We start from the raw sequence: 27,834 nt of genomic DNA, 5'->3' as shown, positions 1-27,834 counted from the left end.
GGAGATTATCAGGAGGTGCCAATGCTGTGCCTTCCTGTCTTCTCCAAAGGGCATGAACCCATATTCTCAAACAAATCCCTGCCAGCAAAGGAAAAAAATAAAATGCAATTTCTGCATGGCAGACAGAAGCAAAGGGGATTTTATTTCTCTCGGTGCTTTAGCACCATGCCAGCAATCCAGATGAAAGTCTGTGGAGAGTTTGGTTGCATCAAATTAATTGTCCATGTAATGGTTTTAAATTGGTCTCTCTAATCTGAAAAAGCACACGATTAGTCTGCAGAATTGGGACTGATAACAACCAGATCCAACAGACAAAGCTACATCATTACAAGAATTGATTTTATAATCAGTACAGTTTGGGGAGATAGATATCACCTTATACTCCAACACTAAGGGAGTGTATTACACTCCTTTTAGTTTATTGCCAGCAATGATGAAAATGCATGAAACTTTGTAGGGTCAAACAAGAAGCAGAGTCTTTGGTGGAAATGGCAACTTTCCATGGAAATCTGGCTCCACACAGGCAGCCCAGAGAGATGGGGCTTAGAACTCAGTGCCCTCCAGCCCCTGGGACAGACATATCTGCAGCCCCCAGCTTCAAGTAGTACTAAATTTTATCTTTGACTATGAAAGCTTGCAGGGAAGACAGAAAAATATGTGTGAAATAGAAACACTGGCACTTTTTCCCCTCAGGCATGATGGGCTCCAGAGGATGCTGAGACCAACCATGGCAGACCAAGATGGACGCTCAGGTGAGAAAGGGACCTTCTCTTTCAGAGATGCTGATCTTCCTAAATTGTAACTCCTTCCATGGAAATGGGCAAGCAGCATTTATTGCTACTTATCTTTTATTACTCATCTCTTGGCTTTAGTAGCCAGCTAACAATGAATAATTTATTAAGATGACCTGGGCAGATGAAGAAATTACATTTGAGACAATCGTTCAGGAGAGCAGCTGAATGAGGAAGTGCAGCAAATAATTTCTGGGAAAAATCAATAAGCAGACTGTCTTGGACTGGGAGAACATGTGGCTTCCAGAACTCAAAGTCTAGTGACAACCCTTCCAAACAGATCATCCTGAAGCAGATTCTCCCAGATTCTTCAGCAGACAGTTTTGAAATTCTTTAAGGAAGCACACATTCACTGGAGTCCTCTGGAGGACAGTTCATTACTAATTCAAACACATTACAGAAACAAAAATACCCAGAATAACAAGTGCCTCAGACAGGCACAATTAAACATTTTAGCTAAGAGAGGAAATACTAAAAAAAAAAAAATCATTCTCACTCCTCAATTTTTGCATTAAAAATCCTCTCATAACACAGAGTATTAGTCACCAGAGCAAATCATACAGTACATACACCCACTTCAGTGAAAATAAATCTCCATGACTTGACCCATCAAAAGAAAAATATGAGCATTGCCTAATGTTAAGTCCTATTATGAATATAGACATCATCCAACAGCTGTCAGCACCATGCACTACATCTTTCAAATATTCTCCTGAAAGGATATAGGTTTCTCTTATTCAGTGTTGAGTTCTCTCTGTGAAATATTCTTTTCCAGCACACAGATTTCCTTGTCTCTTCTCTGCTTGCATTCATTCTTCCCTTCCATAAAAGCTACCTACTATTCTTATGTTTTGTGTCTAACTGAAGCTTTGACCCTACAAACTCTTATCCTTGAGCTTTGGCACCAGGCTCAGCTGAGATGGTACCGTATAAATGTTTGCATGATTACATATAGCCTAACCAGGGAAAAGGATATGCTTTTATCCTTCCAAAATTAAATCCAAACCTCTGCCTTGAAACAGACTGCCAGAGAAAATACATGCACCACCAAGAAGCTGCTAAATCAAAAGCTTTAAAAACAAGTGTGCAACGATACTTATTTACCTAATTATGATACCATCATGAGCAGAAAAAAATTACCCTTAACCTAAAAACTGCAGGTTCTACATTGGAGGATGCAGAGATGACATGCAAACATGGGAATTACATACAATTCCTATTTTACAAATAAATGAACAGCTGTCCACTATGAAGCCTTGGAAAATCATATGCTTCCACCCGAGTTACAACCCTTATCAGCAAACACTGCAAGGCTGCATGCAGATAAGAAAGTCTTAACAGGAGAAGGTGTTATAAAATCCGGGCCAAAATTCACTGCAATAGTATGTTTCTGTGCTTGTGTGTGTACACACACAATATTCCAATAAAAGCAACAAAATAATAAACCCATGGCCACAGGAGGGTTCTTACTCACTGAAAGGAGGCAGCAGCTGCCTTTCTTTCAAGGAGGTTGCTGCCAGCACTGCTCTGTAACTCACTCTGGAGAAGCACTAAACAAACAAACAAAGGCTTTCTGCTCTTGTGGAGCTTTCACTAGGAAATCCTCAGGCTGGACCCAGCCCTTTGATGGGGAGCCCTCAGGAAGAACCATTCCATAGGAATGAGGCAAAATCCTTGAGAACCCAGAGGCAATTCTTGGCCACTTGGGAACAACCTCTTCCACCTGTGTCAGAGTACTTTGATCTACCTGGGAACCCTTCTCCTCCCCACTATCCTGGGTCATATATTCAGGGGCACAGAAGGAAGTTTGACTTAGAGATGATGCAAAAAGCTTTATTAGAATTAGCTCTTCCTTCTTCATCAAGAGATAAGAGGAATCTTCCCCCCTAGCCACAGCACTAAAGAAGAAGGCTGAAAAAGAAATGTGGTTTGAATTAAAAAAAAAAAAAAATCGTGTTTTCCTCAGAAGTTGCTGTGCCTATTCCTTTGCTGAACAGTATTGCATATACTTATATTTTTTTCTGTCTGACTTCCTGTCTTGACGTAAATAAAATGGAACTTACAGTGTTTTCACAGCATGCAAGCCTGGCATAACCTTTTTGTATTTCCAGTAAAACTCTTTGAGAAAATACTACTGATAAGGGGTAAAAACACCTCCTGAAGAGATCCCAAACCACAAAAATTACAATTTGGAAAAGTCACGTTTATGAAACATACTTAAAAAATAAATAAAGAAAATCCATAATTTCTGGTAAGCATCATTGCTTTAGTTGAGACTAAAGAATATTTCAGACTCTGCAACAGAAGGAATAAAAATCCATTGGTTTTAATACTGGATCTGTATTTACATTAACATTCTACATTTTAGAGGAATGCATATTTTCCTGCAATTTTGAATAAGTGTTTTCTCTAGAAAGCACACAGCTCAATCCACAGAATACAGAAGTACACAAACTTAAAAGCAATCCTTTGACAGTGAATTAGCTCAGATTTAAAGGAATGTTTTTTGCATGTTAAATACTGAGTTAAAACTAAAAGAAAAAATGATATCCTGTTTCTTTTTCCACCAGATGGGGGAAAAAGCATGCATTTCTGAATTATTTTAATGGCAAAATGAAGAAACAAATATAACATAATATTATGGAACATGATCAGAATTCCTTCTGAAAGATGCTTTGTCTTGGCATTATTCAAATTAGGACCAGATCCCTGGACAGAAGGGCATTTTTCTTCCATGTAGAAAGGTACAGCAAACAGAAAGCAACCAGCAGCACCAGCACACACCACATTCTACTACACAAAGGTAATAGAGTTGCATTATACCCTTTCCATTAGTTCCAAGGTGGCTCTGCAGTGTGGCTCTGGCTAAGAGATTCCCCAAGTGAATCCCTTGTGCTCCAAGTGAATGCCTTTCGTGAGGATAGATTATGCATCAGCTTAAGTATGGGGATTTTAATTTTTGTCTTTGCCCTGGGGGCTGAATTACTGAAATCATGCAATTGGTACTTTAAATTGGTAGGGTCAGGACAGTGGCACCAATTTAACTTCAGGACCACACAAAGCCCCACATCAGATGTTTCAGATTTAGTTGATCCTAATGAATTCAAATATTTTGATTTCTTTTGGTGTGGTTTGTTGTTGTTGCCTTTTTTTCAACTGACACACACTTCTAATCAATTTTATAACTTATTTTCAGTTAAACGAATGAACATCTGTGAGCATGCAAGTCCCAAGAAGCCCCACAGAGAATATTTATCTATGAGACCTGTTAGATTAATGCTACAAAATTACTCCACTTCTGCTCATTTTTTAACTGTGTGGTGCTAAAGTCACTTTCATCTACTGAAGACTGAAAGGGGCAGAGAAACTCCCCTGGAGCTCAAGGTATGACCTGAATTCAGGACACAACTCTCTCCCATCATACCTGTGACTCCCCTAGATACATTTTGCCTCATCATTCAGAGTCTAGACTAGTAGCACCAGGTTGCATGCCCTTATATCCTCCTCCTTAAAGATGTGCAGATGGAGACCTGTTAGGAGAGCTCAGATTTGTCAGTGACATGATTACTTAGCAAGGTGCCAAAGGAAAAGAAGGAAGGCTCCCATTAAACGGGGAAAATACACTTGATTTTGTTTTGAGTCACATTTAGCTAAAAGTGAGGTAAAAAGGCTTTATTGATGTGGATGGAAAAAATCTTCCATTTATCCACAGATGAGACACAGCGCAGCCAAAGCAATCAAACCTTCCCACAGTGCCCCACAAAGGAGTGTGGATACCCACTGAGACCCCATTTCAAAGTCTGGCCAAAAGAGGCTGCTGCTGCTGACAACCAGCTGTGGCAGCCTTAGCTTGCAATGAATCACCATCTCCTGAGGGTACAGGCTGAGATCACCCTCTCATGGTATGCTAGCCATCAGCCTACCCATGTGAAAATAAAACATTCATCACACACACACGGACTGGATATGAACAAATGACCCAGAAATCTGGGGGGTTCCAAGTCCTATTACCCTCTGCCTGAGCCATTCTCCTGTCGCATGAAATTTGTTGTGACATATTTTGTGTGGGCTGCTGGTTGGGGGTGGGGAACAACCCAAAGCCTACTTTGTCATTTAGTCCTAAAAATATGTATAACTTGTTCAACATACAAATAAAAGAAAAAAAAACCTACCACGAAAGAGGAAAGTGTGGTAGCAAGGAAAAAACTTCCTTGTTGCATATTAGGTCTTCATTTGAATTCTAGCATACATCTGAATGAATTATATTTTTTAATTTGTTTAACTATGCTAATAGTCACCATGCACTAGTGGTTTTAGCAGTATTTTCTCTTTATATGTATGACTCAAGAATTGCCATAGCAACTCGCCTCCTAATTAGCCTTCAGTTACTAACAATCAATACGATTAGACAAGGTCAGTGCTGGAGTAAGAGCTGGAGTAAGCTCTACAGATTTCTATAAAGGCTACTGAGAGTGAATGACAGCAAGAAGAGGAAGAGAGGGCTCCTAGATGTTCTTCCTCAAAGAATGGTGGTCTTCCCCCAAAGAATGATTGCTCTGCTGTAACTCACTCTCCTGTGAACCAAAGGAGTCGTGCAAACAAGAGCTTTGCCACTTGAGTGCAGAGAGCTTTCAGTTTTCTGCCAACAGATTCACAAAATACAGGGGATAGAAGCATCCTTACATGTGCAGATAAAAAGACACCTTACTGTTACATTTCTGGGACTGATGTTGACTGTACACCACCAAAATCAAGAACAAATGCGTCCTAGATTTTCATCAATATGAAATCAATCTCTCTGTGTGGAAAGGTGCCCGAAACCTGGAGATGGTCCAGTTCAGAGGAAGGTGCTGCCTGGGAGTTAAGCCTGTGCAATGCTTAGCTAAGATCCCATTAGGAGGCCCTCCCTCTGGAGACCTGAGTGATTGCCACTGCTGACACAATTCCCTCTTCATTTTTACAGCCCGTTTCAGCCGTTAACATGTTATCTGTTACCCTGAAAGCACAGTGCCTGGCAGCACAGTAGGATGGAAATATAATGTGCTATTCAGAGCTACTCTAGGTCCTGGGAATACAAAACAGGGTCCTTGATACTGACAGATGAAGCTTGTGAAAAGCCACTTTACTTGTTAGTGTGTTTAGGTCTGCTACCAAGAAACACAGGCAAAATCGAGCTTATTTTTAAATAAACAGTTTGTGTTGTCAATTATGCCTGGGCACATGGCTGTCGCAGATGAACTGAAATCCATTTACTTTCCTCTGTAGAAATTCATTGCCTCTTGGCTCTGTCCTCTGTTCCTCCCTGGAGGTTACTCCTCTGCTGCACATGTGCCTCCAGCCTCAGCTCACAGCACCAGGTCCCCCAACAGAGGGTTGGGATCAGGGAATGGAGGAGCCAGGATGTGGCACACGGTGAAAATGTAATGACAAAACAGTCTGGACAGTGCTGTGTGAGGGCACTTCAAGTCATGAGTTTTGAGGCATTATGTCTTGACCTTCCTCTGCACAGGCTGTCTCAAAGAAGGATGAAAGGATTTTAAGCTCAAAAAGGGCAGCTTTTATTAGAATATCAACTAGGATAATTAACTTTAAAGCAGAAAAACCTTACAGGATATTGGAAGAGAACTGAGAAGATCTTATATGCTCCCTACCCTGACATCCAATGCCTTTGGAGGTTTGGAGTTCATAGAATCATAGAATAGTCCAGGTTGGAAGGGACTTTTCAAGGTCTTCCAGTCCACCTTCCCAGATGGACATCTACTAGACCAGGTTGCCGGAGACCAGAATAACCTGACCTTGCCAGGGACAGCTCATCCACCACCTCTCTGGGCAACACATTCCAGTGGTTCAGCACTCAAACAGCGAAAAGCTTCTTCCTTATATGTAATCTAAATCAACCCTCTTTCAGTTTAAAACCACTGCTTCTTGTCCTGTTGCAACAGGCCCTGTTGGAAAGTTTGTCTCCCTCTTTTGTGCAGTCCAGCTCTAAACACTGGAGGGACAAGTTCCTCAATGGTTTGTTCCTAGTGGCACTAAGCTGTGCTCAAACCTCCTGTAAATCCTGTCCATGGCCCCTGGGGCTGCTCCCAGCTCTCCAGGGCAGACTTTGAGTGGCACATATCCATCTCTGACCTTTAACTCTCCTAGCACTTGCAGCCCCTCACAGCTGCAAAGCCCTTTTATCCCACAAAGGAAATACCCAACACCCCTTCCTCCTGGGAGTTCTGCTGCTGCCAGCTCTCCTAAAGAGCCCCATCTAATTGGAAACAGAAATAATAAACAAGCACGTTCTTTTCACTGCATTGTTCTCACCCCTTCTCACAGCACAAACGGGAAAAGCATAAATCTTAAAAAACCAGCACAAGAAGCCTTAAAAATGTGGGGAATAAAGATGGAAAATATCACTATGAAAACCTAATTCCAAATAAAAGATAAGATTGACAAAGGGATTAGGCATGTCTAATGAGCACCTCCACTTCATAATTACACTAGAAAGGATAAACATTTCCAGATAAAGATGTAAATCTTTGTGCTCTTGAGCAGAAAAGCAAGACAGAAGTAAACAATGCTTCCAAATAACAAAAACTGATTTAATTCTGTCCCCAGATGAAATTCTGCATTATTCCTGCTTTTAGTGAAGAAACTTCCAAGCACAAGACAAAATGGAGAGATCACTCCTGGAGAAACCCCCTATTTATTATGTGCATTTCTTCTCCTCAGAGGAGGAAGCACCCTATGAGGTGGACAAAACACATTCTCCATGTGAACGAACTACCCCACAGCTGTTCCAGAAATGACCTCTTGAACATCCTCCTTCAGAAAGTGCCATCAGCAGCTCTCAGAGGTGAGGTTCTGAACTGGGAAAGTCAAAAGCCTGTCCCTGTCCCCAGCTCCCAGTCTTCTGCTGACTACTCTGGGAAATTTACAGGCAACAAGAGCTCTCCAGCTTTCTGCATTTCTCTCACAACCATTTGTAATTTCCATCTGTGGTGTTGGCTCCCCAGGCATTCAAAGTATTTTCTGGCTTAGTATCTGTCTACCATTCTAAATTCTAGCAATTTAAATGTTTCCCAGACTTCTCTCTATGTATATGCCAGCACACATGCATGTATTTAAGTTTATAAGCACATAAATTCTACCATGTGGTGAATACTTTAGTCATGAAAGGTACACCACTTTTACTTATTTTTAAAGAATCATACACATGTATGGAAGTCTTCATCCAAACCAGATTCCTGCTCTAGAAATCAAAACAAATATACATAGTATTTTGTGAGCAAATTGTTCTTGGCTTGGTCACAAAACAATGAGCAAACAGAATCTCTGGTTTTACACCTGGGATGAATTAGGGCCAGCAGAGTCTTTGATAGAAAAATCAAAATGCAGCTCACTAATAATGATAAAATGCTCAGTTGCCTCTCCACTGAGAAAAGGAGCCATCAAACTAATGATTAAATCCACATCAATCATTTGGCATAATAAAAAGAAAGGCTGTGCAATATAATGTTGTCAGAGAATCAACATCTCCTGCTTAGAAAATAAATGTCTTGACTTCATCTCAACATTTGTTTTCCATAAACGCTGAGAGTTATATCAGCATCTGTATAGCAATGGGAAACACTCCTTCATTGCAACATGTCAATTCCACAAGCATTATTCCTAAAATAAACAGAAAAGCTGGATAAAATTAATATGGGAAGGTGTTTCTGAAATCCTCCTGAAATTGAATTGCCATTTCCAAGCTGGTGCCAGACTTCTTTCTACAAACAATATTTAGTAGTGGCAACAATAAATATTGAGTCAAATCCCATTTAGAGCAAATTGGGCACAATTTCAAGGAGGTCACACCTTTTGCATTCACTCACTGGTACAGTCACAACACGCTCAACAAGATTAATAGAAAAAAATCCTATAAAAACCTCTTCTATAGTTAGAAAATACCTATTCTTTTTTCCTTTTTTTTTTTAAAGAAATTTAGTTTTGTATTTATAGTTTTGTTTTCAGGCCAGTACATTTTAATTCTGAATTCTATTGAGATATGTGGGAGTTAACCTGTAAGTAACATACAAAAGGGAACATTTTTTGAAAATTATTTAGGGATATTAGAATGAATATACTGACTTCATCAAGAAAAAAATAATTATTTAATTCAGGACAATATTCTGCCACACATTACATGAGAAAAAACCGTATATTTTGTCATGCATGAGCAATGAATTATATTTGATAATGAAAAATTAATTACAACTGGCAATTCTGAGTTCTTAGTTCCATGGTATATGCAAGTAAATTTAAGCCACCTTAAGAATTATGTTAATTTGTAAATATGTATTTTTATATTTGTAAAGTCACTTAGATGGTCATTTATTCTACCTTGAAAGCACATGAATCTCATAACAAAATACAACTTGAAACTTCCTTTATTTCCAAATAGAGTGAATCTTCTGGAGGAAAGAGATGAAAACTGAAGAAGTGACAGATTTTGGGGAAAAAAATATGGTTTTGCCAGCATCCATGCTTCCCTCTTGGAAGAAAAAACCCACCTGAGATGAATGTCAAAAAGCTGGCCAGAAAGCAGACACAGCAGCCTCCTCAACATGCAGTGAGCATACCCATGGAAGACAAGAAGAAAGATGATGGGATTAATTCTGCACCACAGGATGGCAATCAATTCTGAGGCTCCTTGCTAGGTTTGCCAGTCACAATAATCAGCTTCATGCCTCTAATGCAAGGACCGGAGTGGGGCTGCCTGGCAAAACTTAATGATCCAGAGGAAGGAAATATCTCGGTGTGATGCTGAACCTCCAGCCCATCTGGCACAGCCCCTTGCTCTGCTGATGGCAGGGGAAGCCCAGCAAACTGTCTTAAGAGCAGGGCAAGCCAAATGACAAATTTCATCCTCAAATCTCATTTTGGATGAGTGAGGCCACTTGAAAGCCTACATTTATAGAAGCAAAAAGGGTATCTTAATTTAGCATGTACTTAGTTTTATTTGTTTTGTTAGCATGGAGGAAGGCAGAAGAACACTGGATAAAAGTTTCCTCCTGAAAGAGAGTGGGAACTCACACAAGCATTTGCCCATGTTTCATGTTTTATGAATTCAGGTAATCTGAACAGTATGCCACTAGGGAGAGGTATTAAAGCATTTAGCATACATTCAGACAAGTTAGTTCCCTTTTTTTTCTCTCTCTCTGTCTAGACAGCTGTAAAACAGGGACCTGAAATGATGTGCAAGATGATTCTTCCATTAAATACTTCAGTCTTTAATGCTGGCTTCACACTCATGCAGTTAACAAATAAAGATTCTGCTAACAGTTCATTACCACAAAGCTCATTTTTGCTCAACAAAAGCAAGTAATGACAAAATGTATTTTCTTTCTAAATTTATTTTATCAAAGAAAGCGAGCATCAAGATACTAAACCACATCGAAAGAATTATGGAATACTTCTTTCTTGTGCTCTGATGTGTTTCAATTAAAATATGCAAATATTAGCGTGTCTTTCTCGAGCTTTTTGAATAGAAAATTTAGAAAATGTTGATATGGACATTATTAATTGATTTTATATTTTCTAGCTTCTTTTTCTAAGGGTTTTTTACTTTATTTGTAATTTTGTTCCACCCAAGCATTAAGCAAAAGACTGAGATCAGATTATCTTTCCCTGGAATGTAGAAAAACTGTAATTAAATCTCTGCTCTTTGACATCGGCCATAACTGTCATAGATAACAAATTTCTCCTTCAGTTTTTGTAATTGTGCAAGGGATGACGACAGTAACTGCAAGTGGAAGATCTCTTCCACAGATAAGCTTTGGCAAGGAAAAGCAGAATACCAAGTGATGATGTAGCAAAAGGTTTATAGATTATAATAATGCCCCCCGTCTTCATTCATTGCTTATTGTGACTAGAACACAAGGCATAGTTTCTACAGGTAAGAAATAAATTGAATTTAGAACAGCAGTCTTCCTATATTTTCACACCAAACACAGAAGTTTGCTATTCAGGGGATGATGTTTCCAAAGGCTGCAGGAGGGTCACCTGAACCAATGGCACTGCCTGGAGAAGGAGAAGTGTTCTGGCAGCTCACAGAGACACAGCGGCACAGGGCACTTCTCTGTCCAGTTCCTCCACCACCATGGCACACAGGACCCCTGGGAGAAGCTCCTGTGGCTGTTTGCCTTTCACATCCCATTTGTGGGAACAGGGCAGAGCGGGCAAAAGGAGACTGACACAGCCTGGCTGCTGTTGGGCTGTGAAATGCACATCTGGCAGAGGACAAGCTTCGTCTTGTGATTTTGCTGCTGAATCGGAGGCCTGAAGTGCCACTAACCCCTCCACTGAGGAAAAGCCCTGTTCCAACCCACTGATCACCATCAAACACAGACTGTCAGTTGGGGTGGGGGTATCTGGGACATGCAAGTCCAGCAGCAGGAGCCAGGAAGCCACCTGTGATTGCTGCGTGCCCAACCACCAGCCTGCTGACTTGTACAGAGCTGCAGGGAAAGCCCCACATCACAGTAATGGCCTCATTCAAACATTTCTTCTTTGGGATAACAGGCTGAATATTGAATTTCTTTGCCTATGTTGGTTAGTTGCCTTAATGTTTTTGAAGAGTAGTCCTCTGTTCCCTGAGAGAAAATGCATAGACTAATTTAAATGCATTAAGCAGCACACTTATTTTGACGGCCTGCCTTCAAGATGCAGAAAGTTACACAGAAGTTCCTATAATGTAAATTAGAATTTAATATCCATAGAGTTGCACCTTGAGACTATACCCTGGAGCATTTGCTACCGAAGGATGACTTTTACCTTATTCAGTATATATTTTGGGACACAGAATGGTCTGTGTACCACTTTCACCTTAGGGATGTAAATAAATACTTTTATAAGCATGCACTATTTAACATACATCACAGCAGATCCTAAAAATCCATATTTTTCGGCTTGCAAAAAATAAATAGCAGGTTAATCCAAGTGATGCAATGAAAGGTAGAAAGCAACTCCTCCCTAGATACAATTTCCAAGTACTTTGGATACACTGAATCATAACCATTTTCTCAAAATAGCTTAAATGAACTTATTTAAGTCCAATCTTTTGCATATCAAATGAGGCAGCATACAATAGAAGAAAAACTGGAGAATCTGTGAAATGTTGAACAGCTTTCTTGGTAGCAGAAGACACAGATTACTCATCCTTAGGTGATTCTGCAATTCCTGCCTCCCTTCCTTCCCTCCCATGTCTTTGGGCTCTACGCTGAAAAGTGTCACAGAGTCAGGAGCAGGGGCTTAATGAAGATGATTTTAGGAGCACATGGGAGGAGTTAGCCACTTGCTAGCCCAGGCAGCCTGATGGCTACTGCTGAAGAAGGTCTGGATGGTGAATGCATCAATTTGCCAGGTTGTTGTAACTTGCTAAGGAAAATGAAGTCTTCGCATTATGCCAAATTTTCTAGGCGAGACTTACAACCAAGCCAAGAACTCTGGTCCTTCCTCAGCCACAGAAAGAGAGACAGCCCTTGATTCAAAATTCTGTCTTCTGGCCTCCATTGCCCACAAGTAGCTCCTCTGAGTTTAGATAAAACATAAAAGGTAACTCAGTGTGATCTAAATGAGCCAAAGGAAAGTGTGACTCACTTTTTAGCCAACAGGGGCAAACAGGAGAGATTTTAGCATCATCCATCAGGTTGGATGTTGTTTATAAAATAAGCTGGTGCTTGTGTATCTAGGTCACAGAGCAGCAGCGTTTGTCCTTAGGAACTATCACTGGATCCACAGTCTCAACAAAGAGAAAACCAGAAAATCTCGAATGCACTAAGGACAATAATTTCATGACTATAAGGCGCACTGGAGTATAAGGCGCGCCTCCGAGAGTTGGTAAATTTCCGAACTTTTGCCCGTATATAAGGTGCACCGGACTATAAGGCGTACTTTTTTTTTGCAGTGAGGATCCGTGCCGCGCTCAACAAAGTAATGAATTAGTAATGGAATCGCGTAATGGGGGGTTTGCTGGCATGCACTCAATTTGCAAACATTTTTCACAGATTGGCATAGCCTTTAAATGCAGTCCCAGGCACCCTCCCAGTGCCAAGGATGGCACTCTCGTCAGCCCCTGCATCCGGCGCCGGCTGGCGAGGTGTGGTTCAGCTTGGGGCTGCCCACGGTTTGGGGTTGCCCGTGGTTTGGGGTGGCTCAGGGCTGCCGTGGCGTGGCCGTGGCTCACACTTCCAGGTTGGCTCAGGGTGGCCGCAGCTCATGGTTTCTGTGGCCACCGGCTCCCTCCCTCCCCGCACGGCTCTTGCCGGCTGTGGCCGCGCACTCCCACCCCTCCTTGTGACTCGGCGCTCCCGCAGCACCGCCCCCCCATTGTGGCTCGCACTTCCAGGTTTGCAAATTTCACAACTTTGGCCATATATAAGGCGCACCGGACTATAAGGTGCACTTCCAGGTTCGGGCCAAAATTTTAGTCAAAAGGGTGCACCTTATAGTCGTGAAATTACTGTAATTGAGTAAATACATGATTCAGGGCTATTTTTCTCCACAAATTTGTGATGAAGTAAGCAGTAGATAGCTGCTGTCTTCTGTGGACAGAAGTGTCAGCTCTGGTGGATTCCCTCAACCCTAAAACTTTGGCCTTCTGCAATCTCCAGAGCTCATTAAGGGTTTAGCTCATCAATCTCTGTTATTTATACCATGGTTCATGCTCTCAAAATGGGACTTTCCCAGTATCTGTTAAAGATATATCTCTCCCTCCAATTACTCCAAAACAAAAACAGGGCCAGTAATGATGTTTTTCTTCCTCTGACATCTTCTAGTTCAAGAAGTACTTCATCCTCACAGCTGAGTTGCCTTAGGCTGCACACAGGATGGGCTTAAGAGCAAATGATGAACCAAAGCATTAAGTTTTAGCTTAAACTCTTCAAAAAGAACAAATAACTGATGATGGATTTTCAAGGGGATTGTGTCTCAGGGTACAGACATGAAGCCTCTTTTGCTTGCACAGGGTAACACAATCAGACCAAACTTCCTATAAATATGATGCCCAAATCAGGCCTTGTAGGATCAAGATTCACAAATCTACTTTGCCACCTTGTAATAACAGCAGGAAACTCAGCAACAGAAAAAGAGAGAATCAGTGTTGCTTCTGACTGTCTCTAGTCCAAATTAAGCTCTTTCTGTGCAGGTTGAGGATGACATAGCTGCTGCAGAGCATGTCAGATTGATTTTTCCAGGTATGTGCCTACATGGGACTTCTTTTTAATTTAGTAACTGAAGCGTTAATGGGTAAGCAGAAGTCCAGAAGAAGTGCCACGTTCCAGTTGACAAAGACCTAGGAGTGGACTAAACACGTAGCCAAAATAACCAATCCACTTTCCTGAACACCTATTTGCTAAGTTAAGATGAAGCCAGAGTTGTGCAGGAGTCAGAGAGCTGCTGGCAACAAGATGGTAAGGCTGTTCCTCAGACCTGTGGGATTCTGAAAGAGTTTTTTGTAGGAAAATTCAAGTTCCATGTTTAGCAAGAGAAGTCTTTGATAATTAGTGCCTGTAAGTTTATTTCATAACTTTCAACATTTTATTTAAGAAGAAAAGATCCTTGTCCCAGAACATACTTCAGGAAAGTTGCACCATATTAAACAAAAAAATTAAAATTAAAATAAAAACATTAAATTTTTGCCAAATTAAACAACAACAACAACAAAAACCCTTCCCACAAAACCAAAAAAACCAACCCCCCTCAAAAACCCCCAAAACCCCAACAACAACAAAAAAATCAGATGAAACCCAAATGATTTTGTCTTGGTAACTAAAACTGGAGCTTCAACAGGGAGCTCAGATCAACACTTCCATACCAACATTTCCAAGTCACACTGATCTTTCCATTATGAATCATGGTCATTAGTGTCCATTCTGGACAGTCCTTGGACAGTCCAAATAGAAAATAAATGAGACCTTGCCTGGATACTCTGACTGAGAAGTACAGTAATTTCACGAATACAAGCCGCACCAATTTGACCAAAATTTTGGTGGAAACCCGGAAGTGCGGCTAATATTCCGGGGCGGCTAATCTATTAACAAAATTCTAAAAGCTGCCAACACGGAAGTGAGAGCCCGCGGCAGCCCCAAGCCAAGCTGGAGCCCGGCCGGCCCCGGCAGAGGTGGGAAAGCCTGGCAGAGGCGGGGCCAGCAGTGTTGGGGGCGGGCGGCAGAGCCTGAGCCAGCAGGGCGGGGCAGGGGGGGCGGCAGAGCCTGAGCCAGCATGGCGGGGGAGCCCGGGAGAACTGGGGCTAGCAGTGCAGGGGAGCATGGCAGAAGCAGGAAGGCCGGCAGGTGGGGCTGCCTGGCAGCGGGGGAAGCCCAGCAGAATCGGGGCCAGCAGCGTGGGGGAGCCCGGCGGTGCGTGGGCATGCAGTGCCGGCCAGGGCGAGGAAACGCGGTGGCGGTGCAGATGGGAGGGGGCGGCCGGCGAGCCTGGCAGCGGCGGCAGTGCCTGGCCCGCCGCCAGGGCGACTACGTAAACAACGCAGCGGCGACGCGGCCGGCATGCCTGCCAGCGGCGGCAGTGCCTGGCCCGCCGGCAGGGCGACTACGTAAACAACGCAGCGGCGACGCGGCCGGCATACCTGCCAGCGGCGGCAGTGCCTGGCCCGCCGCCAGGGCGACTACGTAAACAACGCAGCGGCGACGCGGCCGGCGTGCCTGCCAGCGGCGGCAGTGCCTGGCCCGCCGCCAGGGCGACTACGTAAACAACGCAGCGGCGACGCGGCCGGCATGCCTGCCAGCGGCGGCAGTGCCTGGCCCGCCGCCAGGGCGACTACGTAAACAACGCAGCGGCGACGCGGCCGGCGTGCCTGCCAGCGGCGGCAGTGCCTGGCCCGCCGGCAGGGCGACTACGTAAACGCAGCGGCGGGGCGGTGCTGACGGGAGAGGGGGGCCAGTGAGCCCGGCGGCGGCTGCAGCACCACCCAGCCGGCCCCGTCGGCAACCATGAGCGGGCCGAGCCTGCCTGGCCCCGCCCCTAGCCAGTAAAGCCTGCTATGCCGCGATCCTGTTACTAATTGGCCAGTTTGTGAAAGCTGCGCACGGATTCTCGCGATGAACGAAAGTGCGGCTAATATTCGGGGTGCGGCTTATCTATTGACAAAGACAGCAACATTGTCGAGGCACCGGGGGTGCGGCTTATAATCCGTGCGGCTTGTATTCGTGAAACTACTGTATTTGACATTTTCTGGCAAAATACATTTAAAGGTCTCAGTAGTTTGAATGTCTGGAAATGCATAGAGAAAGAAGGAAAATATCAAGGAATTATTTGTCTTTGAAAACCAGAAAATTCAAAAGCCTTCATTCAATTTGAAGGGAAATATAACAGAGTCAGGAGTCTTAGGGAGGACTCATCTCTGATTTAACCTGGAATCATAGAATCATTAAGGTTGGAAAAGACAAGTATTTCATGGGATATTCTGAGTATAGAGGGTCCGTCAAGGATCACTGAGACCTCTAAAATCATCATGTCCAACCTTTGATCAAACACCACCATGTCAAATAAACCTGTGATGTCCAGTTGTTTCTTGAACACCTTCAGGGGTCATGACTCCACCACTTCCATGGGCAACCTGTTCCAATGCCTTAAAACCCTTTCTGGAAAATCTGAAATTCTCCCTGGTCCAACCTTGACCTCCCATGGCACAGTTTGAGGTCATTTCATCTTGTTCTACTTGCCTGGGAGAAGAGGCTGAGCCCCACCTGGCTACAGCCTCCTTTCAGGAAATGTTCTGAGGATAACCAGTCCTTCTGTTAAAGGCTGAGGCAAAGAAAGCATTAAGTACAGTAATTTCACAACTATAAGGTGCACCCTTTTGACTAAAATTTTGGTCCGAACCTGCAAGTGCGCCTTATAGTCCGGTGCGCCTTATATAATGTACAAAGTTGCAAAATTTGCCAACCCAGAAGTGCGAGTCATGAGCCAAGCCACGCGGGGAGGGAGGGAGCGGGCAGCCCCCAGTCAGCAGGAGCTGCGCGGGGTGAGCGGGACTGGGTAGCCCCCGGCCAGCAGGGGCAGCGCAGGGAGGGAGGGACTGGGCAGTCGCGGGCAGCCCCCAGCCAGCAGGAGCCGCATGGGGATGGAGGGAGTGGGCAGCCCCGTGCTGCCCCAAGCCATGGGGCTGCCCCAAGCTGCCCTGAACCACAGGCAGCCCTGAGCCGCCCCGAACCACCACGAGCCGTGGCGGCCCTGAGCCACCCTGAACCACAGCAACCCCAAGGTGTGAGCTGTGGCCGCCCTGAGCCCCAGCAGCCCCGAGCTGCCCTGAACCGTGGCAGCCGCGAGCTGCGGTTGCCCCGAGTCCCACCTCGCCAGCTGGGGGCGGGCGGGAGTGCTGGGGCCCGCGTTTGGGGAGGGCACCTGGGGCTGCGTTTAAAGGCTACGCCAAAGTGTGAAAAATATTTGCAAACTGAGCACCTGCCAGTAAACGCCACGATTGCGGGATTCCGATACTAATTCCTTACTTTGTTGCACGCGGCACGGATCTTCACGGCAAAAAAATAGTGCGCCTTATAGTCTGGTGCGCCTTATATAATATACAAAGTTACAAAATTTGCCAACTCCTGGGGGGTGCGCCTTATAGTCTTGAAATTACTGTACTTCACTGTTTTCCTCATCCTCGGTGCCAGTGTTTCCCCTGGGTCCACTAAAGGAATGAGAGGTTCCTTGGCCCTTCCTTTGTTGTTAGTATGCTTATAAAACCCCTTTTTATTACCTTTCACACCAGTGGCCAGATTGGATTCTAACTGAGCTTTGGCCTTTCTAATTTTCTCCCTACATAACCTAATGACATCCTAACCTTTCCAAAGGCCATAAACTCTATTTTCCCCCTGGATTCCTGAGAAAGCTCCATGTCAGCCAGGTTGGTCATCTTCCCCAACAGCTCATTTTTCAGCACATAAAGACACTTCTATGCTTTTAAGATCTCCTTCTTGAAGTAGGTCCAGCCTTTCTGTACTTCTTTGCTATTAAGGAGTCTTTCCCAAAGGACTCTCTGAACCAGTGTCCTAAATAGGCCAAAGTCTGCCATGACCAAGACAGCCTCTGACCATCACTTTTCCCACTTGTAATCAACTGCCTCATCCCCTATGGATGATTCCCAAGACCACCATTTCCCTCCAAATTCTGGGCTTTACCACCTACCCTATTCTCAGAAACACACTTAGGAATGATGTATTAGTGATGAAAAGCATGAGTACATCTAGGCTGGACTGCAGAAGATACTGTTTTTCTTCAGTAACACATTCAGGAAATATTGTCACTCTTCATTTTTAGCCTACTCATTTCTACACATACACTACATTGAGGTGTCTCATTTGTAATACATCAGTCCATCCACATTTTACCATATGGAGGTATCACATCATTAATAGCTGTTTTCCTTAAATAGGCTACAGTTTGCTTAATCTTTCTTTCTGTGCATGATCTTGCAAGAGTAAAAAGGCTTTCATACAAAGGCTGTGTTTTTATATGCAAATCTATTATTTGCTTACCCACTTTTTTTGTCCCTACATTATCATGAATTTCTGATGAATGTTTTATGGGTTAGGTTTAGGATTTGTGAGCTATCTCAAATTTTATCTGTTTGCTATATTATCTGCAAATACCACAGTTTTGTTGATGTTGATTGGTCTCATTTACATATTTATCACACTTTCATTTTCAAGGATGTTTTGCTATAAACTGACTGTCCCCATTTCTCCTTCATGTACTACTACTAGATGGATGTATTTTCAAATTGAGCCCATTTCCATATATATTTTTTTGGTTAACAATAAATCACCACTTAGAAACACCCCATTCAATGCCTTCATACACATCTGACATATGGTTTCTGAGTAATTAAAGATAACAGAAGCAGTTCACAATGCACTTTTCAACCCACTGCAGAGTCCAAACTGCTCAATGATTTTCCATAAGGACTAAAAGGAGCCCTCACCACCTTCTTCCTAAATCCCTTATTCATGCAAGAGTATGAGGAAGAAGGGTAGAAATGATGCAGAGAAATGTTCTTTGGAGTTTTCCCATTACACACACAGCACTGAAAAGGATACTGCATTTTAAGTACATTTACCCACTCCCACTCAGACTGCTCTTGGGTGAACAGCCAGTTTGTGATCCTCTCCTCTCAGGGTGTAAGTGCTCTTCTGTTTCTAAGCAAAATGTGATTTGCCCATACATGAAATATTTCCGAAAAATCATACATGAGGTAGAATAGTTCAGGTTGGACAGTGTGGGTTATGATTTCTGGTGCTAGCACCAGCTAAGCCATAGATTTTCTGTCACTAAAAAGAAGCAGAAAACATGTTACTAAGGGTTTTCCCTTCCAATGGTGGACCTGCAGTACCTCCACAATAGTGTACTAATGAATGTAAGATACATCTGTTCATCAAAGGTGCTCACAATTGTATCTCCAGGCTGATCACTAAAATTCACAGAAATGAGCTGCTTACACTCTTTGTGCACTAAGATTTTTGGATCTTTTTTCTGTAAGAAACTTCTCTCGCACATCCTGCCAGCTATCTATTATTACACAAATAGGATTCTAAACAATCCTATTTATTCCTTAGTGAAAAGAGAATCAGCTGACATTATTAACAGGAGCTCTTTCCTCCCTAATCTTTCCACTGTTTCATTCCAAAACTCACAAAATAATCAATTTCCTGTGATCTTCTATGCACTGTATTTATTAACTGCAATGACAATCCATGCTCAACCAGCCCTTTGACTGAAGACTGTCTAATTGCTGATATGAAAATGTATTTGTGACAACACTGTTCTGGAAGGTGTCAATGAAAAAGCAGTCCATCTTTTTTTTTAGACAGAAAGATAAAATGATATGAAGCCCAATGATGGGGACTTGCTCACAGGCTGTAAAAGGAGCTGCAATCAGAAAGTGCTGCTTGGAGTAAAATAGTTGTTTCCTAGTAAATATTGACAAAATACCTACATTTTCTCCAGGTCAACAAGTCCTGCAAAAGCTCCTTTTGGAATGACTCTCATCTTGGTGAGGACAAATCTCCTGAAAATAGAGAAAATGGGGTGATTATTTACTATACACAGCACAGGACTGTGCAGCAGCCTTGCCAGCACAGGAGAGGCCTTTCTCACAGGCACAAGGATGATCTCTGGGCTGAAGGCTTTGGCATCTAAATACAGCTGTAACATCCAAAATTACAGCACAGCACTGGGGTTCCTCCGGGCAAAAAACATCCATCATTAATTGCTGTTTCCCCGTTTGCTTCGGGAAGAAATCCAGACTTGCAGCTTCTCTGTTTGCTGAGAGGGAGCAGCATCTTTCTCATCTCAACTGCTCTTTTGAGTGATGCTCAAGCACAGGATGAAGCACCCCTGTGGACCCAGACTGGGATCAGGTGCTTACTCAAGGCTGTAAAGTGGTCCATCCATGCTCATGCAGGAAAATTCCTTAATCTGCTGCAGAGATAATTTAAGCAGTCAGCTACTTTCTCCCATCATTGCAACTTTAATAATTTTATGGCTTCTCACAGCCTCTCTTCTAATTAGTTCATAATGTGCCACAAATGTGGGCTTTGGAATGATCAATCACACATTCACCAGGACAATATTTTTATCATTTTTAAAGGTCACAGAATATGCTTTATGAAGAAAAGCCATTTGGAATATCATGTAAGCCATTTTGTCAACCTGGACTCATTTCCTCTAATTGCAATAAACAAAAAGGACTAGAAAACTTATAATGTCAGTCAGCAAATGATATACAGGGTTTCTACTGCTCCTCAGAGAAATAAGGTGTTATCTGTATGATTGTTTTCTTTCACACATTTAATCATTGATAAGAAGGTATCATGAACAAATGCATACATTAACATGACCTGCTCATCACAAGACATCCGACAATATTGGTTGCATTGAGAGACAGTTGTTAAAAAGGTTTTTTCCTTATTTAAAAAAGCCCCACTCACCCAAGTTACACATATGAACGTCGCATACATACATCACACCCTGTGATTCAGTTTCTCAGTCTATTTTTCTGTGGAAATGGAGATGAATTTTTTTCTGCATTACCATGGAAGTCTTTTTTCCAGTGAACACATCTGCCAGACAGCCCTAAATTTTCATAATCTCAGAACTGGTTATGCATGGCTGTTTGGGATCACCTTTCAGCTTATATGCTGTCTCATTGTAAGGTCTGCAGGAGGACAGAATGAGAATTCAGTCTGCTATTACCTGCTGTGCAGTCCTACAAATTTTAACACAATGTCTCAAAACTAGAGACTGACTTCCTTACCATTCACATAAAGTATTCATGCAATCCTCATCTATGTTTAATTTCAGATGATTAGCTGAGAATTTTCATGGGAAATTATCAGGTTTTAATCAAAATTTTAGGGGAAAAAACTATTATTCTGTCAGAGTACCAATGTGACAAGCTCACATTTTAAAATTGTACATCTTTAATAGAACCTACCCCCTCATGAGTTAATATTTACTTAAGCAGGACCAAGTGAATGCACACCTCACCTAGTTCTAGAGATGTCACTGTGATTGCACCATGGGTGAACTTGGTTCCACACTTTTTTTTAAACATTGAAGTTTATGGTATTCTCACTTGTGAAATATGATGAAGTCAACTTAGTATTTCATTATTCTTGTACTATCGTTAATGTAAATCAGAAAAAGCTTCAACATATTGTCACACAAGAATTACAGTATTGAGATCATTATGCAAATGTTAGGAGGATAAAAGAGCTTCCAGAAAAGGCCTAACCTGGATTAGGCAATTTGTAAAACCTGACTGAAAACAGGGCTGGTGTAATGCATGCAAAGCTGCGCCTGTGCTTCAGAGTGGATGGGTACAATGGATCTTTGCAGAACACCCAGCAGGCTTAGTACTACAAAGCTGAACCATCAGGAAACCCTTTAACTTTGATCTGCTTTGAAATCTCTCTCAAACTCTGCTTTGTAAAAATGCACGCCTAATTTCTGAGCCCTAGAAAAAGGGCTTTGTCTGAAAAGCCACCTATCATTTTTTTATGTCAGTGTGCTAAAATGAATCCTCTCTGTGCAGGCACAGGTCATTGGGACATTTGCAATTTTTAATTAAACACTGGCCTATGCCGTGCTTCACCACAACAAGAAATTGCAGTCTGATACAGAAACTAATGAAGAGAGGGGAATCTCATTCATAGATGGGGTTACCAATATGAGAAAAGCCACATCTGCATAGAACTAAAAATCAGACCTTGAATTTCTTTGTTGAAGGTCCTGGAATCCTCTGTTAATAAGGTGGCAGGATCCACGTGTCTAATACCCTGAAGCAGTTAAAACAGAATTGAAGTTTAATAGCTGAAATCTCACATTCCACTTTTAAAAAAATTAAGGTTAATTGTTTTTAAACATCTCTGAGTAAGCTATCTAAAGTCAGACTTATAGACATAACTAACAGTGAAAATTAGAATCAGCTACTCAGTGAATTATCAACTGTATAATGAATCTATTATAACTAGCCAAATTCTGTACTGTCAATAAATCTCACCAATTAGTCTCCAAGAATCAATCTGTACTTAACATGAGATACTGGTTGTTCTGAGGTACATGGAGAAAATAAATGGAAAGCACTTCTTTGGTTTTGTTTCTGGTGCTATTTTAGGGTCAAATAAATGGATACAGTCCACCTTTGCTAAAGCATGTTTCATGTCAAGAGAGGCAAGCAAAGAAAAGCTTCCTGTAAAAAATGCGTACTTAAGAGAGAGATGCAATATTTGGTCCTAAAAATTTATGTTGGCACTTAGGTACCAGCAAGCAAAGTATTGAAAGGCCTAAACGCTCAGTGAACAGTGGAATTAAAAACCCAGAGTCACGTGCCCAACCCAAGGCATGAGAAAGTCCTAGAAGGGACTCCAGTGTTGGACCCACCCAAAACTTAACAAATGGCACAGCAGGGAGCATGGAAAAAGGAAACAAGCCCCAGATAACATGGTTATCCTGCATTGTGTGAAGGCAATATACATGGCTGGAAACAGAAAAATGGCAATATTAACTACTGTTATTCACAATACAAAAGGATAGATTTAAGTCTGGCCCATTGCTTCAATACATGCCCTGATGTCCAGAAGAGGTTTCTAAATCCTGACTTAAATATCTGTTGAAAGTGATTATTGAGGAGTTTTCTGATGGGGACTGAAGTTGTCTGCTCTAGTTTTACAATCACACTCATACTTTCTATGCTTCTCTGGAATGAACATGCAAAATTCCCACATCCTTTTTCCATTTCTCACTTTTAATTATTTTACACATCTCTTTATTGCATCATTTTTGTTTGTCCCATGAATGGGTGTGAGTAAACTCCTCCATTGTGAAGCTACTAAAAACGTTGCTACTTAAAGCTAGACCTGTCAGGACGAGGACAGAAGTATCTCCTGTAGTTTTGTTTATTTATATAGGGACGTACAAACATGATGTTTAAAACAGTGAGATCTTGGTTAATATGAAGCCACCGACACAGATGACTTGTACTTTTTACCACTATGAAAAACAAACAATAGAAATGCATCTTGTCTCTGTATGGTTGTGTCCAGTATCACAGAAATACCATAGTGACAAATTAATCTCAAAGCCTATAGGGGACATGATGCAAAGAACAGAAATTAGCAGGTACTGCTAAAATGTTCTTGAATAACCCTCTAACATTTCCAGTTATGACGAGATTTATTGATCTTTTCTTAAAATAGAGCCTTCTTCGGCTGAAGTAGTTCAGACAGGCAGAGTATAAGACATGAAGGAAAAAAAATCTTCAGAAAAATTAATGTTCTCTCATCCAACCCCACATGATTCCAGTGGCAGAAAGGAGATTGACCTCATCACGAAAGGATGGAGAACTGAATGTCATTATTCAAATATCTGATGCTCAAGGTATGGGTGATTTAAAACACTTGTTAAATTAGAAGATTAAAAAAGTGGACCTATACAGGTCATTCCTGTTAATTGTCTCTGAAAAAAAAGTGCAAAAGAAACCTGTGAAGTAAAGCCAATGTAACCTCACTATGTTTGTGAGGTTACCCATCTGTGTTCAGAATGGTTTTTTTACGTATTTTACATATTCATCAAATGAATTCTCAGACCCTGGTCCCACAAGTTTTTCCTGAACAATTAATAAGGTGCACTTTATATAAATTTAATATAAATTTTCCACCAGAACTTGCTCCCACACTGCTTTGGTGTCCCCTCCTCAGCCCTCTTCCTTGGCAAAGGCTTCCCCTTGCCACTGGCAATAACTTTGCACAACAAAGAACTGCACTGATTATCAGAAATTAGTCTGGTTAAAAAAAATAATTCTGCATCATAAAGCCTGGTTGAATGTAGTCTTTCAAAACACTCGTTAAAACCCATTTCTTAGATCTACTTAAGTCACACACAGTTAATCAGAAAAGTGTGTGCATTGTAGAATTATCTTCCCTGCCTCATGTAAATTACAAATTCTTGATGTTAAAATGAACTATATCAAGCAGATACTATAAACTTTATAACTTAAAGACCAAAGGAAAATAAAATAAAAAGCCAAAAAGATTCAGTGACCATAATGCTAAATCACCAACTTTGGTTCCAAAGAAATAAATGTGATAGGATTTTGAAGAGCATTTTTACTTTAATCTCCAAGCTAATAGACTGATGCTATCACCTTCTAATCCTCTGCAGCAATGTGCATTTTTGTAAAACAAAGATTTACAGTGAAAATTAATTTACTCTCTGTAAATCTTTTTGTTGTTTCTTTATTGTTTCTTTGGTTTTGCTTCTTGCTTTCGAGATGTGCTGGAGGTTCTGGCACAAGCAACAGATGAATTTTTGCTTTACATCAGGGGAAGACAAAATGATTCTATGACCTATTTAATGTGGTCTTGATTAAATGCACAAATCAACAAGATCCTGCATCCTGGTGGGGGTTTTTTTCTGTTTTTGCTTGATTAGTCAATACAACAGTGAAGGATTATTTTGCTTTTCATGCTGCAATAGGAGACTAACAGATACTGCAGACCTCATCCCAGATGGTGCAAATCAATTGATCTGTGTCACTTTGGCCCTTAACTTCTGTCCTAATTCTCACTAGAATGAATCATGAGATTCCTTAAAGCTAAATGTGATTTAATTTAAATTTATGAAGAACATTGTAGGCCTCCAGCTTGCTGAAATGGGTCCACATTGTCCTATGATTTCACTGTGACTAAGGTCTGGTTCTAGTGAACATCTCAGTGGGAAGGGGCATATGTAAATGTATGGGAACATTAAGGTATTTCTCCTGCTCAGTTGCCTAGGTAGAAAATCTCTGGAATCTGTTAAGCAGGTTGTAGGTGCTTTCAGAAGAAGCAATATTTTCCTTTTCCTAACAGCAGGCAGAGAGGAGTACAAAATTCATAAATTAGATGCTAAAACATCAGGCTTCAAAAACCATCAAGCTAAATGCAAAAAGCTTAGGTTTATTTGCTTTTGGGTTTTAAAGTCTTCAGAGAGCATGCAGATCATGCTGCTAAGCTATTTTCAATACTCATGAGGCTTTAATTTAAGAACGGGTAAAGATTTGTATTAGTCACCTCAGTTCCATGGGATCTTAAAGTAGGGACTTTGTAAAGCTGAGTAAAGCAGGATCATGAGTAAAGGCACAAGCAGTGACAAAAAACATCTCCCGCCATCCTGCTGTCTCATCTTTTCAGAGAGATATGGTATTATTTTAAGAGAAAACCAAAGCCAAGTGGAATATTTTTCTAATAATGACTATTAATGTAAGTGCAGATTCATTTCAAAGAGTGGACCCTGATAGCGCAGGCACACTCAAATAACGGAGGATGAGCTTTGCAATTCATTTGTTCAACTGAGACATGATCCATGGATTTGTGTGTCTGAGGCCCTACTTCACACACATGTAAATGGATTTATGAGAGAAAGACCATAATCCCTTGCTAACATGCACAATCTGGATTGAAGCATCTGATCACTGCATCCACCTAATGTGCTTAAATCAGCTGCTCATCCCTTTTAAATGCTTGAGAAAGAAGTTATCTAGACAGTGCAGCTGGTTTAATTCCTCTGGTGGGATAATAAAAGCTAGTAAAGGTGAGTATTCCAAAGAAAATCGAGGCAATGCTCATTTCATGAAGGAGACAGAAGATGTAGGGTTAATCTGGGAGGGAAGGCTACTTGGGAATCTTCAGGTCTGTGAGGGATGTGAAGAGCATCTGTGAGAAAGAAAATATTTTGGTCTGTGAGCTATTAAATAAAGTATTGTACAGGCAAAGTAAATACAATTAGAACTGTGATGAAGTTATTAGTGATGTCCATCTGCTTTGCAGGTCTGAATCTAAAAGGCAATAAGTGCAGCAGCTGATGAAAAATCACTCCTTAATCTTTATCAGTGGCCTCCCATAAAAATCAATTTCCTTTTCTTTTTGGAATTCGATTAAGAAGATAATTAATGGTACTGATTGCATCCCTACTCTAACTTTAGCTAACACTCACCCAGTGTATTAATGCCCCTCAGCCACAAAAAGCTGCAGGGAAGCATTTTAAGATCACAGTCCCAATGCCATGTAGGCTTTTCGCTTGCAGCGTGCCCACATCACCGTGTCATGGATAACAACATGCCTGTTTCCCCAGCAGAGCTGTGATGCTGCTCCCACAGGCACACAGCAAATTTGCTGTGGGATTTGTTTTTCCCCGAGGACCTTGCTTGGGTCAGCTAATTAATTGCACACAGTGCCTGTAGGCAGCTAACAGCGGATAAGGAGAGATAAGGAAACAGAAAACTGTTGAGAAAAAACAAAAAAACAAAAAAACAACCAAGCATCTAAAAGACTGTAAAAGTGGTCAAGCAAAGGGCTTGTAAAGCTTACTCTCCCTCCTCCCTGCCTTAGTTTTCCAAAGCCATGGCATGTTTAGTCTCAGCCCTGATAGCCTTTTCATTTCTGGACAAAGCACACACTGTCCTCAGTAGCACTGCTGCATCCCCCCACGGCACAGCAGATAGCTTCCTTCTGAGGTCACACGTGCAGCCAGTTAAAAATAAAACTCCAAGGCGCTTTTAAATAGCTCTGCTTGAATAGGGTGGGAGGAATCTGGATATGGAAGAACTGGAAAAAAAAAAAAAAAAAAAAGCTAGGATGGCAAAACTCCCAATTACAAAAAGGAATGCAACACCAAGACTTTTACTCGTTCTGAGATATTTAATGGTCTACACTTATTGTAGTTATTTCAGTGTATTTAGGCTGGGTTGATTTACACTGAGGCAAAGCTGGAGAGGCACAAGACTTGTGATCATTCAGATGTGTTAACTGTGTATGTGAAGTCCCTGACAATCAATTTGTTGAAGATTTAGCTGCAAGTAGCAGTAGCGCACAAGATATGTCCCAAACACAAATGACATCAGGCAAAGCAGGCAAAGCAATGCTGTCTTGGCAGAAAGGATCCTGCTTTGAGCTTACCCAGAGCTGTAGTAAAGCAAAGCTGGAGCTCTGGGTTCCTCTACAGTACATACACACATAGAGAAAAAGGGTTTGCTGCCGAGCACAAATTGCAACAAACAAGTTCTCCTTGGGCCTCTGAGCAGAATCACGATTATGTTCACATCTGGGAAGAGTTTAACTGCTTGGAATGAGTTACCACGGAAAAGGCCAGCAGTTAGCTTGACAGCACAGTTAAAATTGCTTCTATTAATGTCAAAGGCATGCTGTGAAAAGTGTTCTGTGCAAGATGAGTAACACAAGTGAATGAAGTTATCCCACCTTGGTTACAGAGAGCCAGGATGATTGCTTTATTTTCACAAATAGCTATACTTTTATTAGTATTGATTATCCTGTAAGACACTATGCTACTTTTAAAAGAGCACATCCTTGCTCCTCACAGCTTATTCACAGGGGCCTTTGAGAAATGCACAGTGTGTGATGGATGTACAGCTTCCTTAAAACCTGACCTTGATATCTGCAACCATCTTTATGGTGAGGAGGAGCCATTAAAAATTAATTCACTCTGAGCACGTTCT

General features: G+C 41.8%; 1 protein-coding gene across 1 annotated transcript in view; it reads right to left on the bottom strand.

The window, feature by feature from the left end:
- FSHR (follicle stimulating hormone receptor) overlaps window positions 1-27,834 on the bottom strand; it is an 82,214-nt gene that overhangs the window by 33,683 nt on the left and 20,697 nt on the right. The window contains exon 2 of the mRNA XM_033055649.1: window positions 19,777-19,848. Within this exon, the coding sequence (XP_032911540.1) occupies window positions 19,777-19,848 (72 nt within the window). The remainder of the gene's footprint in view (window positions 1-19,776; window positions 19,849-27,834) is intronic.

Source organism: Catharus ustulatus, chromosome 3 (assembly GCF_009819885.2).
Source record: "Catharus ustulatus isolate bCatUst1 chromosome 3, bCatUst1.pri.v2, whole genome shotgun sequence".
NCBI classification, from domain to species: Eukaryota; Metazoa; Chordata; class Aves; order Passeriformes; family Turdidae; genus Catharus; species Catharus ustulatus.
This window is presented reverse-complemented; position numbering and strand designations above follow the sequence as displayed.